The sequence below is a fragment of the Miscanthus floridulus genome, chromosome 2 (assembly GCF_019320115.1).
Source record: "Miscanthus floridulus cultivar M001 chromosome 2, ASM1932011v1, whole genome shotgun sequence".
Lineage (NCBI taxonomy): Eukaryota > Viridiplantae > Streptophyta > Magnoliopsida > Poales > Poaceae > Miscanthus > Miscanthus floridulus.
Window position 1 is genome coordinate 118,040,198 of NC_089581.1, and position 19,386 is coordinate 118,059,583.

Genomic DNA, 19,386 nt, shown 5'->3' on the forward strand with positions numbered 1-19,386 from the left:
CCCCGCCCCAAACAAAATCCCCCCAAATCCCTCCTTGTCCATCCCATCCCTCGATCCCATCTCCACCCGCCGTGGCGACGGTCACGCAGGGGGTGCTACTGCAGGCAATGCACACGGAGGAGCGCGTGGCGGGGGAGCACCGCTCGTCGGTGCTGCAGGTGACGGCCGTCGTGCCGGCGCTGACAGCCTCCACCTCCTACTCCCCGCTCCTCGCCGCGCCGCCCTCCAACGGCGTCCTCCTCAACCTCTCCGACAGCCTCCACTGCACCTACGTCTAGGTCCCGCCCGCCGACACGCTGTTGGCCGTGGCCCGCCCGCAGCTCGTGGGCCACCTCATCCACCTCGACCGCCCCGTACCGCATGCGGTTGGACTCCGCACCGTCCCGTCCTCCCGCCCCCTCCCCTGCGTCGTGAAGCCCGAGCCGCTCGTCGCGTGCCCTGCATCTTGCGCCCGCGGCTACGTCATCCAGCCCGCCACGTCCGCCGCCGACGCCGCGCCGCCCCTCATGCCCTCCTCCAACCCCTCCGCCGCTCCCGACGCCAGCGAGACCGCCGCCGTCAAGCGGACCGTCCTGGGTCCGAAGAACGCTGTCGCCAACCCCGCGCCACAGCAGCCCGTAAGTGCCGGTTCTCATCCTACGGACCCACTATAGTGTTTTGCGTCGTGGTGAGAGACGACGCTTTTTTGCCTTCCGACTCGCTTGGTACACAAAATGGATGCTTTGGTTGGGTCCTCTGTTGGAGCGTGTTTTTGAGACGCAAAACACTATGCACAGGTGTATTTTGCGTTTGGGTCGCCCTTTGCCCGTGCTGTTGGAGACCGACTAAATAACGCAAAAACCAGATCAGCAGCTACGCACAATATCTGGGCGTTCAACAATGCTGGGAAGAATAGATTCATTGGCAAATGCCAAATCACAGTTTTTGAACAAATATCAGCAGCTGTTACACTACAGATTCAATTTAACAACAGGTTTCGAACAGATATTTCGCTAATGTTACACTACAGATTGACAGATTCAATTCAACTGTTGGTTGATCTGCTGGGAAAGCAGCTACAAGTGTGTTGAATATTCTGTTGAACTTTGCCGCCGCAGAGGGGTGCCATCATCAGCATCCTGCGAATGAGAGGGGGTTGATTCACTCGATGAAGGCTTTGCACCAGCTGAGATGATGTTCTTGAACCAAGCTCCCTGGAAAGTAGGGCTGCCTCTGTTTTGGTTGTTACCCGGGGACTCGGGTGAGGCTTGATTTTTTGAAGCCAGGCCTGCCATAAATCTGTATGCTACTCTACTGGCATTCACGATTTCTGTTTTAGCCTGCCTGAACTGCAAAACATGAATTCACAAGGAAAACAATGATGATAAAACAGAAAGGATAAACAGAAAGGTATTGATAAAACAGAAAGGCCTATGCATATAATCAATATTTCAAGCTCCAAACCAAACACATGGGCAGACTGCAACACAAATATAAGGGATGTTTGTATTGGTGGGGAAAAAACAGAGATCTAAAACATGAGTAATAGACTAGGAAAAATAATAAAAAGCAAGAAGCAATCATAAGTTAATGCTAGGATTAAGTAAATTGGAGATAGCACATTGTATCACAGCAACAGATTCTGAAATTACCTTAACTGCTGTGCTCTCAGCAACAACCACAGCAGTATCACCAGGCATTGGCAAAGCGATTAACCCAACCTGCAAGGTTAGACAGAATAAAAGAGTAAGTTCATGGCATTTCAAACCTACCTAACACAATCATGCTAGGCTGTTAGCAACATAGACAAAAATTCAATGATTAAACATTATGATCAGAAATGACTAGCAACGACTTGACCTACAGGAATCTTCAGCCTCTTCAAATTGTCACACAAGTAGGTGCATTAGGACATGAATCATGAAGCAAACATAAAAGAGCCTTGTCTCAAATGGAAACTAAACGATTTTGCTAAGGTAATGAAATAATTAAGCTAATTACTGTTCTTGGGAGACATCCGTCTAGCACGTAAGTTTCAAGGCAGGCATCAAAAACCTTGTCAAGTGGCAACGCCCAGTCGCCCACACATAAGCTTGTGCTCAGGTCCACAGTGGCAAGGAAAACAATGAAACTGCCTCTAAGAGCCTGCTAAACGTCTGTGTTGTACATGGTCTTATGCTCCAAAGTTGAGTCTTAGAGATAGCAGCACTTATGCTCCAAAGTTGAGTCTTAGAGCTAGCAGCACTCAGTTTCATACATTAACCATATTATCAAAGCTTCAAGTGTGACAAAACACCAGTTAAATTGTTCAATACTTCAGTGGTGGCAAACACATGCTTTATTTCCAATGTTCAGTTCACACATTTGCTCATATTCTTTTCCTAGCAAGAATGTAAATCGCCATCTAAATCAGAACCTGCAATCTTCCTTCCAATTCGAGGACACAGTGTGTGTTTTTTGAACTCGAGAATTGTACATAATGCCACTATGAGATACACCTTGCACAGGTTGTCGCCATTCAGAAGAAGAAAACAATGGAATGCCCCTCCGTGTTCCTTACCTGGGAGCTTGGGGACGCCGAGCCTCTCGCAGAGCACGTCGCAGAAATGGTTACAATTCCTGGAGAGGAGGTCGTACGACTGCCCCTGCCACTCGCGGCCGAGCTCCCGCAGGATCCGGTTCACGGCGGCGATGCCGCACTCGGTCTCCCCGAGGACGATGCGCTCCCGGTAGGTGTACATGGGGTTCTTCCCCACGGGGCAACTGAACACGCCGCTACCGGTCTCGCAGAACCCGAACGACCACTCGTCCTCGCCATAGACCTGCGTTGAGGGGTTCAAGAAATGGCGTGAGATTTTGGGATCTGGAGAAGCTGTCGCTCCCTGGGATCTGAGCGGGTGGCGAGGGAAGGGGGAGAGGGGAGCTAGACCCACTACCTGCACGGCGCTGTGGAAGATGCCGCCGAGGCCGATGCGGTCCTTGAAGATGCGGTTGATCTGGAGGATGGTGTTGTTCGTCTTCTCGGAGTCGCTGTTGGTCACGTCGTACACGTGAAGCACCACCTCCTTCATTTCAGCACCCACGGCCCGGCCTCCGGCGGCGGCGGCGGCAGGCCCCTATGGGGTTTGGGTGGGGACACGGAAAGCAAGGGAGGGGATCGAAGCGTCGGCGGGTGGTGGGTGGTCGCTTGCAGTTGCAAGGGAGGAGAGGAGAGACAGACAGGAGACGGTGGTGCGGTGGTGGTGGTGGTGGAGAAAGCGGGTCGGGTTGGTCTACTCTTATCAACCCTTTTTGGGCTTGATCTTGTTGGAGTCAATGACGACTGGGCCCTCTCAACGAGTTTCTTTTCTATATATATATATTTCTTTTCTATATAAATTTTTTAAAAAATCAGTGTGTTGTCATCTTTGTAGATAACGCGCGATGGGTTGCCCGTCTTCCTCCTCGTCGTCGGTCGCGCCGCCTACCTCCTGCCCCTCGACCCTACCCTCCACTAACCACAGGGCGGCGCGCTGGCGTCGTCCTCGTCCTCGCCCGCCCCCGCCCCCACCACCGGTGGCCGACGTTGGAAGCCGCCTCGTCGCGCCACCCGCCTCCTGCCCCGCCCCTAGCCCCACCCAACCTGCCTTCTCCGGCCCTGCCCCGCCCGCCTCCGCCATCGTGTCGCGACCGCCGCCCCAAAAATCCCCCTTCTAAGCCCACAGGTGAGGAATCGAAAACCCTAACACCGGCGAGCTTCTCGTCTCCAATGCCGGTGAGCCCCCTCTTCTTTCTCTCCGACGTGGCATGGGCATGAGCGAGCATCACTCGATCCAAGCTGTGTAACAGGTCACGTAGATAAGTTTCTGCTTTTTGCTCTCAAGTGCTAAAAACCACCGTATTAATCCTAAAAGCTGCTAGGTCAAGATTGTAACAATCTAGATTTAACAAAAGATACATAAAAGATAATCTAGTACGAATTCAAGTATAGAATGAGACGATGCGGTACATAATACAAATAGCATCAGAAATTGATTTTTTTTCATGGTATACCATACAAATAACGTTATATGGGAGGGATAAAACGCATGCAAAAGAGTTATCCAAGCCAGCTGCCAGTATCTTTGGCAATGGTATGTCCATAACAATCATTCAAGCGCTTTAAATTCCTATGCCGCTCGTTCCCCCACAGTGTTGTAAGCTTCGACATCTCAAATTGTTCTTTTGTCATAGCCCTAAGATTGTTGATCCACTCTTTTCATGTGTTCATGTCCAGAAAGTTTTAGCATCACCATCAAATAATTCAACAAAGGAGAACAACTAAAATGAATGTGTCGATTACAACAACTGTGGCTCTAATAATTTGATGCATTTCATGGCGGTGACCAAGGAAATGAAAAGAAGTTTGGTTGGCCAATGTTATGACAAAATTGATAAAAGCATATCTTATTTGGTCACAGGTGGAAACAATCATGGTCACAGATTGATTTTCAACAATACAATAGAGCGACATAAGTAGTAGTCCAGAAATCAGCAATTCATTGATGTGAGTGATGGTTCCACAATTTTATTTTGGAATAATCATGTCAATGGATGTTGGTGTGATGACGAGACCGGCCAATGGTTGCTCAAGGCAACCCCAGTAGACATGAGCAGCATTGTGATGAATCTGGTAATGTTTTAGGGCAAAAAACGATAATTACTCATTGCAAATCCATAAGTAAGGCATAAGATGATTCAAATTTTAAAAGGACTTCATGGTTATAATGAAAAAAAACTAGCTACATACCCTATTTGTGCATATCATCTTGTTATTTCATACAAAATGTATAAAAAGATCATGTAGTTTTATAGATTTTAAAACCATTTAGTTTGTGTACGTATGAACTCAATTGTTACACTTGCACACCCATGACCCACCAGGTCACCGGAATCAGGCCTTGTTTAAATCCAGGATGTAAAGTTTTGGGGTATCACATGGGGTGTCATATGAGGTGTTCGGATACTAATAAAAAAAACAAATTACAGAATCCGTCAGTAATCCGCGAGACGAATTTATTAAGCCTAATTAATCCGTCACCGCCACATGTGTGTACTGTATCACCACATTGTCAAATCATGGACTAATTAGACTTAAAAGATTCGTCTCGCAAATTAGTCGCAAACTGTACAATTAGTTATTTTTTAGTCTATATTTAATATTTCATGCATGTGTCCTAAATATTCGATGGGATAGGGAGTAAACTTTAGGGAACTAAAAAAAAGACCTCAGTCGATCACCGCACCACCACAGGTCCACAACTGACTACTCATCTGTCTCAAATTATCTGTCGCTTTTGGTTTCCGTGCCGTAAGTTTAACTCAATTTGTAGAAAATACGTGCAACATTTGTATCTTTAAATAAATTTATTAAAAAACTAGATTCAAATATCTTTTCAATAATACCAATTATGTATCATAAATATTAATATTTTTTAATATATATTTTATCAAAGTTGTTTTCTTGGGAATCGAAAATGGCAGATTTTAGGAGGAAGGGAGTATGCCCGGCAAAGCCACACAAGGAAGTCACAGGTCAATTTTGTCATGTACTCATGTCCTCCGGAAGAAGCTGACTCTGTTTTTGTCTCCGAGCTTGGGATCATCATCATGTACTACGTACAGGCTTAGTACAGTGGTAGTACAGTACTACAGTAGTTGGGAGAACGCTGGCGGCTGGCGTGTGTCTTCTCTCTCTTTTGTCACTTGTGCCTCGGCGTCCGAGAGACACGTCAGACCAGCTGACACCTGACGGCACTCGTGTCACTTTCCCCAGATAATACTACGAAGAAGAAAGAAACAACCTTGTTCACGGCCTCGTTTAGATTGTAAGTTTTTTCACTTTCTCTTCATCACATTAAATCTTTGGACACATACATAGAGTATTAAATATAGATAAAAAAATAACTAATTACACAGTTTGATTGTAAATTACGAGACGAATTTTTTGAGCCTAGTTAGATCATGATTGGACAATAATTGTCAAATACAAACGAAAGTGCTACAGTGTCAAATACTGATTTCTAACCTCAATCTAAACAAGGCCCACAGCTCGACACAGGCCCTGTTTAGTTTCACCAAATTCCCAACTTTGACATTATGCAAAAAGAAGATTCCCTGTCACATCAAACTTACGGTACATGCATGGAGTACTAAATGTTGACGAAATCAAAAATTAATTGCACAGTTTGGTTGTACTTTGCGAGACGAACGTTTTGAGCCTAATTAGTCAACGATTGAACAATTATTACCAAATAAAACAAAATGCTACTGTAGCGCAGAGTCGGAGGAGCCCGAAATCATGGCTTCTGCTCCTCTTCTCCGTTCATTTTCTGCCTCGATTTCCGAAACGGCTCTTGCTACAGTGTTCAAGCAGTGTAGCTACAGTCGCGCGCGGAGGAGGAGCCGGAGCACTCGAGCTGCGCCAAAGAGGGCCTTAATTTCAAGGAAACTTGATCCATGTCTTCGACGTCATCCATGGCGCCGCTTGCCCACCGCATCGCGCTGTTCCTCCTCCTCGCCCGTTGCCTTCTCCGGTCACGCGCCGAAGTCGACTTCATCTACAACGGCTTCCGGGATTCCGCCAACCTGAGCCTTGACGGCTCGGCGTCGGTCCTCCGTGGCGGCGCGCTCCGGCTCACCACCGACCGCGGCCACCTCATGGGCCACACCTTCTTCGACCCACCAGTGCGGATGCTCAGGGGCGACGCCGTCGTCTCCTTCAGCACGGCCTTCGTGTTCGAGATCGTGACCGTCGGCAGGGGAGGAGGCGCCGGCCTCGCGTTCGTCGTCGCGGCATCGAAGGTGCTCCCCGGAGCAAGCCCCGGGCTCTACCATGGCCTCCTCGGCCAGGACACCATGGGCAGCTCCTCCAACCACGTCTTCGCCGTCGAGTTCGACACCACGCAGGCGGCCGTGCTCCTGAACGAGACGAACGACAACCACGTCGGCGTCGACCTGAACAGCCTGGTGTCCAATGTGTCAGAGCCGGCCGCGTACTTCGCCGACGATGGCAGCAACGTCCCTGTGCCCCTCGAGAGCATGCAGCCGATCCAGGCCTGGGTGGACTACGACGGCCGCACCAAGATCCTCAACGTGACCATAGCTCCCGTGTCCGTGGCAAGTCGGCCTCACCGGCCGCTCATCTCACAGCCGGTTGACCTCTTGCCCATCTTCAAGCAAGACATGTACGTTGGCTTCTCGGCGGCGACCGGGAAGCTGGCGAGCTCACATTACATCCTCTCATGGAGTTGCTGCACTAGAGGACTAGCACAGTCCGTCGATCTCTCCCGGCTGCCGGAAGTTCCAAAGCCACAGTGACGGACCAAATCCTGGAGGCCAAAAATCGAAAGCTACAGTGGACCATATATATATATATATCACAGAAAATAATTATTCTCAAGCAAAGTTTACAAATCGAGAGAATTTCTGCATCTATATAATTAATAGTGCGATACAATAGCTAAGAAATATCATGGAACATTGAAAATAAATACCTATTGTCTAGTGACGATTTGATACATTCGCATTGTCCACTTCCATGTCCTCAATAACAACTCCTAATAAGAAAAGGAGCAAGCAAAAGGTTAATAAGAAAATGATCAAGTAAAGGTTAATAATAAGATCTGGTGCTGATGATGGAGTAGTTTTGTCGGTGTTTTGGACCGGCGGGCCCTCAATCAACTAGTGAAAATGTACTGCTTGCTCCTAATCCCGAATGATGATGCAAAGAGACAAAAGGTTTATACTGGTTCAGGCAATAGGCGCCCTACGTCCAGTCTGAGAGATCGATCTTGTATTCCTTGCACCGAAGTGTTTATAGTAGGGGTTACAAGCAGGTTGAGAGAGGGAGCTTGTCCTATATCTCTGCGCGGAGCGGTGTGAATTGCTTGAGGTGTTGATCTTAGGCAACGGGGAAGCGTGCGTGTTACAGAGCGTTGCTTGCGCGTGAGTGAGTGAGTTCGTCTGTCCGTCTGTGCGTGTGCCCGTGTGTTCGTGTTCGTCTATCTCCTGAGCCCCCCTAGAAACGGCTCCGGTCCCTCCCTTTTATAGTTGAAGGGGGGACAGGGGTGATACATGCGTTCGCTACGCGGCGTCTTGTGAGCGAAGGTGGCGTTTCCGAGCCCTATAGCTTGTCACTGTGATGGCATGGTCGACGGAGCGGTCTTTGTCCTTGATGCACTGAAGCGACGCGCCGGTCACACCTGATCCTGTGCGACGTGGGAGCTTCAGTGCTAGCCTGACGTAGAGCATGGCGGGCGACATGCCGGTTGCTGTGTGTTGACCGCGTAAGGAGCCGAGGCTCAGTTGGTGCCGAGGCCGAGCCATCGTGGGGGGCTCGGTGGGCGCGAATCCCGAGGCTGCCAGCCCCTGAAGCGGATTGCTGAGGCTTGGAGGGAGTAGTTGGTCCTATACACTGATTCCGAGGCTATAGTGGCCCGGATTTGACTCCCCACGCCGCGTTGTTCCTGGTGCGGGGGTTAGGTAGCACAGCGCAGTGTGGGCGTCGGTCGTGGGCATAGTACCGAGCACAGCGGCCGGTAACCCCTGCCCCGTCCTGTCCTGAACGACATGGTGTTGATGCGACTTCCCGTCTCATCGGCCGCTCTGCTGTGTCGAGCCGTCGTCCGGCTGATGTTGCGGGAGTGGTTGGTCGCATTAATTGGACATGACGTTCTGTCGGGGAGATCGGTCGAGGCGGAGGCGACGGGGTTGTTGCCGAGCCGGCCTCGAGCGAGGCGAAGAATCGGTACTTCGTCCGAGGCTTCACGCGCGGGGCCTCGAGCGAGACGGAGAATCGGTTCCCCATCCGAGGCCTTTCGTGCGGGGCCTCGAGCGAGGCGGAGGATCGGTAGGCCATCCGAGGCCTCTCGTGCGAGGCCTCTAGCGAGGCGGAGAGTAGGTGGCCTCGGACAAGGCCGGGGTTTAGCCAATAGTTGTCTCTTAGCTTTGATTTTGACAGGGTTTAAGCGATTTTTTTTGGTTTTCGCTTAGGGGACCCCTTTTTATGGTACCCGACAAGTTTGTTGTTCGGCATCTCCCGAAACTAAAATTATTGTCCTCTTCTTCTTGTACACTGTAATGAGAAATTAGAATCAAAGAGTCGAAATTGGGAACTTGGAAATTTGAAATCAAAATCAGTTTCAGATTCAAACCTTGCTTAGATGCTCTTCTCGGCTACTCACCTGAAAGCAAGGAGCCGGCAGGCGGCAGCGCCGCAGCGGGCAGCGGGTGGGCGGTCGGTGCCCGGCTGAGGAAGAACCGCGCCGCCGCAGACTGCCTAAAGAGAAGGGGTGACGCCGCGGAGCCGGACCGGAGCGCAGAGTGGAGGGCCGGAGGGGGCGAGGGGCGGCTGTCGGCGGCCAGTGCCCGGCTGGACAGCGTGGGCTACGGGCGAGGCCACGAGGGCGGGTCGGCGGGCGGTAGCGGTCGCGAGTCGCGAGCGATGGAAGACCGAGCGACTCAGCGAGCAAGCACCGAGCGCCTGCTGCCCTACTCCTTCTCTGGGCTTCATATGTTGGGATGCTTCATGGACCAAAACTAAAGACCTGCTCCCTTAACATGGGCTGCGACTAGGGCCGTGGCCTGGGCTGCCCTAGTGCTGGGTCCACCCCTGCAAAGCCACCGCCTCCTCCGCTTTCCAGATCCGCCGCCTTCAAGATCGTCGCGCTGTCCTGTGTGGCCACTCTTGCCGCCATCGTCGTGGCGCTGCGCTCTGGCTGCGGCAGAGGGCGGTGCTCGCCGAAACGCTGGAGGAGTGGGAGCTGGACCACCCGCACCGGTTCCCGTACAAAGAGATCTACAAGGCGACGAAGGGGTTCAAGAACAGCGAGCTTCTCGGCGCCGGTGGCTTCGGCAAGGTGTACAGAGGCGTGCTCCGGCGGTCCGGCGACGTCGTGGACATCAAGCGGATCTCGAGCAACTGGTCGCAGGGGATGCGCGAGTTCGTCGCCGAGGTCGCGAGCCTCGGGCGCATGCGGCACCGGAACCTGGTGGAGCTGCGCGGGTGGTGCAAACGAGGGCAGGACCTGCTGCTGGTCTACGAGTTCATGCCCAACGGCAGCCTGGACACGCACCTGTTCGGCCGCGCCGGCCAGCCCCGGCAGCAGTTGCTGTCGTGGGAGGAGCGCGTCAGGATCCTCAGGGGCGTCGCCTCGGGGCTGGTGTACCTGCACGAGGCGTGGGAGCAGGTGGTGGTGCACCGCGACGTGAAGGCCAGCAACGTCCTGCTCGGCGCCGACATGAGCGCGCGGCTGGGGGACTTCGGCCTCGCGCGCCTCTACGAGCACGGCGCGGACCCGGCCACGACGCGCGTCGTCGGGACGCTGGGCTACATGTCGCCGGAGATCGTCGTGACCGGCAGGGCCACCACGGCCACCGACGTGTTCGCCTTCGGCGTGCTGCTCCTCGAGGTGGCGTGCGGGCGCCGGCCCATCGACCAGGCCACCGGCGTCAACCTGGTGCGCTGGGTCCGTGAACTGGGTGCTAAGGGCGACCTCGTGCACGCCGTGGACGAGGGACTTGAAGGCTGCTACGACTCTGAGGAGGTGAAGCTGGTGCTGTGGCTGGGTCCCATGTGCAGCCAGACGCGGCCGGAGACACGGCCGAGCATGAGGCAGGTCTGCCAGTACCTGGATGGGGAGGTAGACATGCAGGAGGCAATGATCGTCTTTGCAGACGACGATCCCATCGACTTCGGCTCGCTGGCGTCTGACATGGTCGTCGTGCGCGACAATATCAGCAGGCTCGCTACAGGGTGGAAGATGAATGTTCAATAACTTTGACATGATCCACAAGTAGAGAAACGATTTTTGATCCACTTCGAAATTTGGCTTTAGTCCCGGTATTTTTCGCGTCCGGGACTAGAGAAACATTTAGTCCCGGTTGGTAGCTCCAACTGGGACTAAAGGTCCCTGCCCAACGGCTACTGTGGTAGGCTTTTGCTGCAAGGGACCTTTAGTCCCGGTTGGAGCTACCAACCGGGACTAAAGATTAACTTTTACTCCTGGTTGGTCCCTCCAACCGGGAGTAAAAGTCTACTCCCGGCTGGAGGCTCCGTCCGGGACTAGAATACGTATATTGGCCTTGTTCGGCTGACATGAAACCCGGCTTGATCCGCTTCTTTTTTCAGCCGGAACAGTGTTTTTCTCTCACAAATTCAGCCGTGAACAGTAACTTTCAGCCGCTACAGTGTTTTTTTATAAAAAGCCGAACGGCCCCATTATTAGCAGCGTAGAATGCGTATTCGAAAACCAAAACGAATCATCAATTGAAAATAGAAATAAAAAAAAACATTAGGCCGGCCCACGTGGCCAGGCCGGGAGGCCTCTTTAGCCCCGGTTGGTATTACCAACCGAAACTAAAGGTGGACCTTTAGTCCGGGGCGAGAAACCGGGACTAAAGGAGAGGCCCTTTAATCCCGGATTCGTGCTCCCGGTTAGAAAACCAGGACTGAAGGGGTTTTCCAACCGAGAGTACAGCTTGTTTCTGTACTAGTGATCACCAATATTGACTATTGGATTCCTGTTATTATAATGTTACTAGGAACATTCTGTTAGTCAGAAGATGAGATGGTTGCGATCATAAAGAACAAGTAATGTTCAGTACTGTGCACTTATATGGGGCAAAGCCTGGTTTCAGATACTGCAATTCAGAGGGACCTGATTGGCAACTTCAATCTTAAGTAACTTTGTAAGATCACAATAAAATATGTTTGAGATGTTACAATAGGGAAGTGATGTCAACTCAGATATACAGGGGGCGTTCAAGTGATTGTCTACAAAATTACAAGCTTAGATACATAAGAATAGTTTATGAAATCAAGCGGTATAATACAAGCCTGGGTTCAGGCATCTGAAAAGGAATACAGACGTTGTTTGCTCTCACAAGCCCTAATAGAGTTGCTATTGCATCTTGCGTCCGCTGGAGCTAGAGATCTTCATATGCCTCCAGCAGATAACTTATCCTGCACTCACACAAAGCCACATAAAGGAGTGGGTTAGAGGACTCAACATCAGGAATAGAAATGTACTGATTTGGTACATCAACATACATGTATTTGGAAGCAGGCGTGGATCAAAGAGAATATGCACTCAAAATGGCGAAGTGAAACTAGTGAATTAGCAAGAGAAACTTGTCTGAAGCAAGGTACCAAACAGCTTCAGCTAGTTCACATAGATTTGGGACAGGAGGGCTGGACTGAATTTATTTTCCCACAATGCTATGTGCATGAGTATTTGTCCTAAGGGTTCTGAAGGAGAACCAATTTCTGAATCTAAATTAGTCAAGCTGGGCACATACCATAAAAGACTTCATAAGAAGTCTAAACAGCTATCCAGTGTCTAGATTGCTGTCAGAAACCACTTTCATCTAGGATTTAGATTGTTAAGACAAACTATACTCATTTAGGTGATTTGTTATGTTGGGCAAGCCATTCTCAAGTGACAAACAAAAACAATACAGACCTTTTGAAATTAGTAGGGAGGATCCGGGTTAAATGCTAAAGATTCCCTCCAGATAAGTTCTTTTATATGCACTTCTGTAAAGGATGGTTGCTCAAAATCAAAGCTGAAAGGTGCAGGGCAGGTAGGTTCTTCATTGATCTCATGAAGTGAAGCCAAGTATGGGTGATGCAGAGCCTCATCAACTGCATAACAAAAAAGGTATTTGAGTTTATAGTTAAGCCACCACTAATAAAGTGGCATGCGTGAAGCCAGGTACCTGTAATCCGTCTGCTTGGATCAAACACAAGCATTCTCTCCAACAAATCGACTGCACCAGGAGACATGCTGCGGAAACACAGGCGGAAGTCCTGCCTTGGAAACTGTGGTAGTTGTTTCATGTATCTTTTTGCATTATCACTTCGAAGGAATCCCAGGCTTGCATCATCTGGTGAGCCTATGAGCTTTTGGAAGAGAAAAAAAAACTCATTAATATTGGTACCCAGATTACAGGGTCATATTTAACAAAGGAGAAAGGTACTCAATGGTGCAGATTAATAGAAGTTAATAATGCATCCTACAATAATAGACCAGGATGTCTCTGAAAAATATCAATAGAAGAGAGGAAAATTCATAGAAACACGAAGTTAAGATAAAACATTTAAAAGGTCAAATCTGGATTTCTGATCTGGTAAACATCGCAAATTGACTTCAGTTAAAATCACAGGTGACTCCTACTCAAACATACATAAAGAGGAAAAACTTCAACACAATATAGGCATAAACAAGACAAGTTAATATCTTGGTTTTTCCAAAGGAGCCAATCCATAAATCACTGAATTGCACTAAGAGAAACACTAGCACAAACAATTCATTACGATAATTTTACCTCGGTGATCAATTTCAATTGCTGGATGTAATCCCGTCCAGGAAACAGGGGTTGGCGAGTAACGATTTCACCTAATATGCATCCAACTGACCAGACATCAATGGCAGCAGTATACTGTGAACAGTTCAACAGCAGCTCTGGTGCCCTGTACCAACGAGTGACCACATACTCTGTCATGAGATCTGTCTCCGAGGTGGTCCTTGCAAGCCCAAAGTCTGCGATCTTGAGGTCACAATTTGCATTTAGGAACAAATTGCTCGGCTTTAGATCGCGGTGCAATATATTTGCTGAGTGCACATATTTTAGCCCTCTTAGCAACTGATACAAGAAGTACTGCAAGGAAAAAGGGGAAACAAACAAATAAAGAATATATCATTGTTGCTAAGCAAGATACATGGTAATCCATTTCTGAATTGGGCACAAGCAACATTTATTTGGATAGTTGGATTGGAATTTATTTTGATATGACATAACTTTGGCCCAAGCTGGAGCAACAGACCTGGCAATGATCATCAGTCAATGGCTGATTTGAGCGTATGATCTGATGGAGATCTGTATCCATTAACTCAGTAACAATGTACACGTCATTAAAGTTCTCTCTAGTTGGGGGGCGTATTACGTCCTTTAAGGCAAGGATCTGTGATTACAAATTAAAATAATTATTAGACAAATTAGATCATAGGAATATCATTGCTGAGTAGAAGTGTACAACATGGTTATAACACATGCACACGGAATTTGTGGACAAATCAAACCCTCAATACTACTTTAAGCCATGTAAACAAAAGCAACGATAATCAATGATACAAGCCTGCCAAAATAATGTCAATGGATGCGCAGCCAACCATGTGGGTGTCAGCTGAACTCAGGTCCTGTTTGGTTTTAGGATTGGTAACGCAAACATAAAGGAATCAAAGCTTTTAACATAACGGCCACACATACAATGTGATCTGATTTCAGTTCTATTTACGTTACTATTCTAGGAACCAAACAGCACGTCATGGTCTTTGGATATTCCTTTTTTAACAAAGTAGAAAAGGCTAAAGTTTTTTCTCCAAAATATATTAAATTTGAAAAGAAAACCATACACCATCCCGAATTCAACCCCACATCTCCACTTCGCTTTATATGTCAACCATGAAAATCCGGAAGATGGAGTACTTCCTCCATCCTATTTATAGAAATTCTACATATGTAGAGAAACAGAAATTTGAATACACTGAATAGCAACTGGATGTTGCAGTAACTGTGCTTCTTTCATAAGCAATAACAAAAGGCACTTTATGTTGCAGCTATATTTAGCAAATTGGCATCATAGATCTTTACAATTGAAAAGACTAGCACAACCGTAAGCTTGCCGAGAGCTAGGAGATTCTGGACAAACAAACGAGGACAAGCCCCAAATCCAAGTATCGCAGAGAAATGGCCAGTGGCACTGGTAAAAAGCATCAAACATACGTACGTTCTCATGGTCCATGTGGCGCAGCAGCTTGATTTCCCTCAGCGTCCGCTTGGCGTCGATGTGGTTGTCGAACGCATTGCCAACCTTCTTGATCGCAACCTCCTCCCCTATCTGCGAGTTGACAGCCGCGCTGAAACAAGGGAACAGCCCCCAAAATGTTTACAACATAATAAGCACATCTACGGGCTACGGCAAACAAACTTTGCGGCAGTGACTCGTCTCCCCATATATTTTTGCCTAACCCGTCACAGCCGCACCAAATCTACACGCGCAACCCCAGCGCGTAGGCAGAGCAAAGACAGCATGTCGATTTGCCACCACCAGTGGAGCGGGGACTCGGGAAGGATTGGGAGGGGGGAGGGGGGAGGGGGAGGGGACGCACCAGACAATGCCGTAGGCGCCGCGGCCGATGGGGCGGATGGGCGGGGCGTACTTGGAGGAGACCTCGAAGAGGTTTCCGTACACGTTGTACAGCACGTAGCGGCCCCCGTGCGTCGCCATACCCTTGATCTGCGCTCCACCGCCGCCGCCGCCGCCGCCGCCGGAGGAATCCATGGTTTCTTCGTCTCCTTCCTTCCTCGCCTCTCTGGGAGGGTTGTGGGGCTGCTAGGGTTGGTGCTGCTTGACTAGCGTCTAGTCGTTGATGGGAGGGCGGCCTCAAGGGACTGTGGTGGAAGAAGCTTCCCTCTTTTTGACTCGGGCGGCGACCGGGGAATGGGGATGGATGGATCGGGAGCGGGACGAGGAAGGAGGTGGGGCGGTGTTTGGGGGAAAACACCTCGTTTTTTCCTTAAAAAAAACAAAAACTCTACTCATTTGTATTAGGAGAAGAGTAGGAATCCTAGTTCACCAAAGGTCAGAGTTCCACTTTCTGATTTTTAAATTTTATATTTCTTATAAAGAGATTCTAGTGAGGAGCATATGGTAAGTAATTGTGGCAGTGATTGAATAGGGAGCAGTAGCAAGTGAGTTCTTTTAACTTCTAGATTGTAACGTAAGTAGAGCTCTTGATCAGAATACATTTATATTTTTAACCGTTTTGCGCTGTACCTTTCAACCAACCTTGCTAAGAGCCACACGTTTCTTCCACGGTCGATGTCAAGTCTTCAAGACAGTGTGTACGCATCATCATAGGAGGATTTGTGTGAAAGCTCGTGTGGCTGAAACCCAAAGTAATCTGAAACCACGAGCTTGCCCCTTGCGTTATATAGTAGCCCAGGTCAACGTTTGGTCGTCATACGTGTGGACTTGGGGATTTCAGCTATGGTTTATTAGTCAGCTAATAGTATTTTTCTCTCATAATAAATCAGTATTCATTAAGCTTATCAGCTCAGAAATTAACCAACGAGCAGGCTGATTGCGTTATGGACATTACAATAAATTAGAAGGTATGGGTGCTAAGTCAATTTTACAAAGATATAATAACGAATGCCCACTATGTTTATCTTTTTTAAAAAAGAAGAAGAAGAAGAAGACTGTTACATAAATATTTGGGATGTTTAAGGGTGATGTCATCATACCACGTCGCCTAAAGCTGTGGATTGTTCAACATGTAAAGAGTAGAGCTACTATCCATGGGCCAGCAGATGACACGTCCTTTCTTTTTCGAGAACATTCTGAAGATATTTGGTTGTTGGTTTCAGTCATGGCTTATCAGCCAGTTAATAGTATTTTTCTCTCACAACAAACAGCATCAGCCGAGCTTTTCAGTCCAGAAACCAACTAGCGAACAAGCTGACTGTGTTATGGACATTACAATAAATTAGAAGGTATTGGTGCTAGGTCAATTTTACAAAGATATAATAATTAATGCCCACTATGTTTATCTTTTCTAAAGAAGAAGAAGAAGAAGATTGTTACATAAATATTTGGGATGTTTAAGGGTGATGTCATCATACCACGTCGCCTAAAGCTGTGGATTGTTCAACTTGTAAAGAGTAGAGCTACTATCCATGGGTCAGCAGATGACACGTCCTTTCTTTTTCGAGAACATTCTGAAGACATTTGGTTGTTGGTATCAACCAGGGCTTATTAGCCAGCTAATAGTGTTTTCCTCTGTAGCCCTGAGCAAATTTTACCGAGAACCGAACTGAATTTATCAAGAACCGAAATCCCGGTTCCTTGTTCGGTTCCCATTTCCTAAGAACCGAAATTTGTTCGGTTAATTCGGTTCCTCCCCTCGGTTAACCGAACTAACCGAGGAACCGAACTCCCGCCTCCCGGAGACCCAGAGTCCCGGCGCCCCCTTGCGACGACCGACCTCCCGCGACGCCACACCCCGCCCAGAGTCCGGCGCGCCCTCCCGAGTCGCTAATTTTTTGGAAGCCGGAGTTGGTCGGTTAGTTCGGTTCGGAACCGGAACCGAAGCCGAACTTCGTCGGTACCGATTTTTTGGAAGAACCGATCGGTACCGACTTTTCTGGGAACCGAAGAACCGAGGATTCCCGGCGAACAGGCTGATTGTGTTATGGACATTACAATAAATTAGAAGTTATTGGTGCTAGGTCAATTTTACAAAGATATAATAATGAATGCCCAATATGTTTATCTTTTTTTTAAGAAGAAGACTGTTACATAAATATTTGGGATGTTTAAGGGTGATGTCATCGTACCACGTCGCCTAAAGTTGTGGATTGTTCAACTTATAAAGAGTAGATCTACTATCCATGGGTCAGCAGATGACATGTCCTTTCTTTTTCGAGAACATTCTGAAGACATTTTTTCTCTCCATTGAGAAGGGACATGAAGTCGAAATACAGGAACAGGGAGGAAGCAAGCTGGAGAAGGAAAAAGAAGAAGAAAAAAAAGAAGGAAGAATCAGGCTATTAGTAGTATTTTGTTTGGATGAAAATAGAGATATGTTTCACAGCTGATTTTAACCGTACAGCACACAATTTTTTCACAACGACAGAGAAAAGAATATGCAGAAAAACTGAAGACTCGTTAGTTGCCGAGATTGATAATAACCAAAATCAAGCATCCTATCCAAAGTAACAAAGCGTTGCTTGCTTCCGAAAAATAAAACTGGTTGATCCATGCTTTCGTTGGAGTGTTCGGAACCACGTGCCGCTGCAGCTGCGACTGCAAAACCACAGCTGCCAACCATGAGCAAAGCAACACAAACATCTGCAGCTGCAGGCTGCAGCAAGGAGAAGCGAATGCCCCTGTGTTTTTATCCAAGGCGCTTTGTGCTTGCAAAATTGACTTTCTCATTTTCCTACTTAAAAATTGGTTTTACCATCTTCTGTTTACAGATAGATGTGCAATAATCAAGCGTGATGGAGGCCTATGGAACTCTAAAGCGAATGCTGAATTAGGGGCAGGCACATAGCAGTTTGCTTTTGGAAAATTTCCAGAGACCTTGTACAGGTAGCTAAGCGACTGGGACAGGAAGGTAAAAAAAAATTGCTATGGAAAAGTAAAAATGATGCAACAAGAGGCGGGCACGTAGCACTTTGGTTTTGGAAAATTTCCAGAGACGGGCCAGTTTGATGCGCCTTCAGATGCTCTGGCTCAACAAACATTTGTACAGGCAGCATGGGAAGGTAAAAAGAATTGAAAAAACAATTTGGAAAATTTTCAAAGACCTAGTTGTACAGGAAGGTAAAACAAAATTAAAAGATAAACATTTGTACAGGCAACATGGGAAGGTAAAAAGAATTGAAAAAACAATCTGGAAATTTTCAAAGACCTAGTTGTACAGAAGGTAAAAAAAATTAAAAGTAACAAAAACACATTGTGGCTGCTGGGATTCGAGCCCAGGTCTCCACGGCCACAACGTGGAATTCTTACCACTAAACTACAGCCACTTTGTTGCCTGATCTTTTATGTATACTCTTTTAATTGTAATAGGTAGTAATTGAGCATCCGTGTACCAAAGGTGCTAAGTGCAGTAGTTGCAACCAAATTGCCCAGCTAAATTATGAACGGTTGGGCAGGCATATGCAGGAACCCTTTAAGGGCTGTTTGGATTGAAGGATATTTACATAAATTTTGGAGGCTGTCGTTCCTTAGAAAAGGAAGTGCTTGGATGTGTTTGGACAAAGGAAAACAAATTTCTCGCCTCGCTCTCTCATCAGTCATCACGGCTACCCGCACTTGCATGTTCTTCTCTCCTTCCTCCGGAGGCTTGAGCTGATGAGTGATAAGATCGATTGGCAATGCAAATCGCAACAACTGTCAGCTGTGAAAAAAAAAACACATCGATTCGTGGAAGCAAGGCAACAAACGAAATAGGGAGAAGAAAAAAAGTTTAATTTCTTGGCTGCGAAGACATGGATGGAGCCTGCGGCCTCTCCTTGAACTCATGCGCTGAGGACGGAGAGAATATGAGGAAGGGACACAGAGGGAGCGGCCAGGGAGACAGAACACAGAAGAAGATAAAATAATGACGTTCACGGGAGAGTGAATGGCCAGCAACTGGTTAGATGATTAAGCTAAGATAGATGGTACAGGTGTATTAAATAATAATAGTATATGATAGGCGACTTATGACTCTCTGAGCCTCTAAATCACTCTAGGATGCAGCAACAGTTAGAACTGATTTATTATTTAGGGGCATGTGATGATTCAATCATATTCGTGCAATCCAAACAGCT

At 48.0% G+C, this 19,386-nt stretch overlaps 1 protein-coding gene, 1 non-coding gene and 2 pseudogenes across 2 annotated transcripts; 1 reads left to right on the forward strand and 3 right to left on the reverse strand.

The window, feature by feature from the left end:
• Positions 1-853: 853 nt before the first annotated feature.
• On the reverse strand, positions 854-3,193 carry LOC136539460 (deSI-like protein At4g17486; annotated as a pseudogene).
• Positions 3,194-6,456: 3,263 nt separating this feature from the next.
• On the forward strand, positions 6,457-10,764 carry LOC136539461 (L-type lectin-domain containing receptor kinase S.4-like; annotated as a pseudogene).
• Positions 10,765-11,661: 897 nt separating this feature from the next.
• On the reverse strand, positions 11,662-15,704 carry LOC136528409 (mitogen-activated protein kinase 6-like). Its single transcript, XM_066521366.1, has 7 exons — positions 15,171-15,704; positions 14,789-14,918; positions 13,826-13,963; positions 13,327-13,659; positions 12,718-12,901; positions 12,462-12,643; positions 11,662-11,962 (listed from the first exon to the last, which is right to left on the reverse strand). Exons 1-6 carry the CDS (start codon positions 15,341-15,343, stop codon positions 12,471-12,473), a joined length of 1,131 nt encoding a protein of 376 aa, XP_066377463.1. The 5' UTR covers positions 15,344-15,704; the 3' UTR covers positions 11,662-11,962; positions 12,462-12,470.
• A 2,821-nt stretch (positions 15,705-18,525) lies between these two features.
• TRNAH-GUG (transfer RNA histidin (anticodon GUG)) lies at positions 18,526-18,597 on the reverse strand. The gene has a single exon. It is a non-coding gene; the product is annotated as a tRNA-His (tRNA).
• Positions 18,598-19,386: the final 789 nt, after the last annotated feature.

Coding starts and splice junctions, on each gene's coding strand:
- LOC136528409 (XM_066521366.1), bottom strand. CDS start 15,343: ATGGATTCCTCCGGCGGCGGCGGCGGCGGCGGCGGTGGAGCGCAGATC. Junction 13,964..14,788: donor GCCACATGGACCATGAGAAC/GTACGTATGTTT, acceptor TTGTAATCACAG/ATCCTTGCCTTAAAGGACGT. Junction 12,902..13,326: donor AATTGAAATTGATCACCGAG/GTAAAATTATCG, acceptor CTCTTCCAAAAG/CTCATAGGCTCACCAGATGA.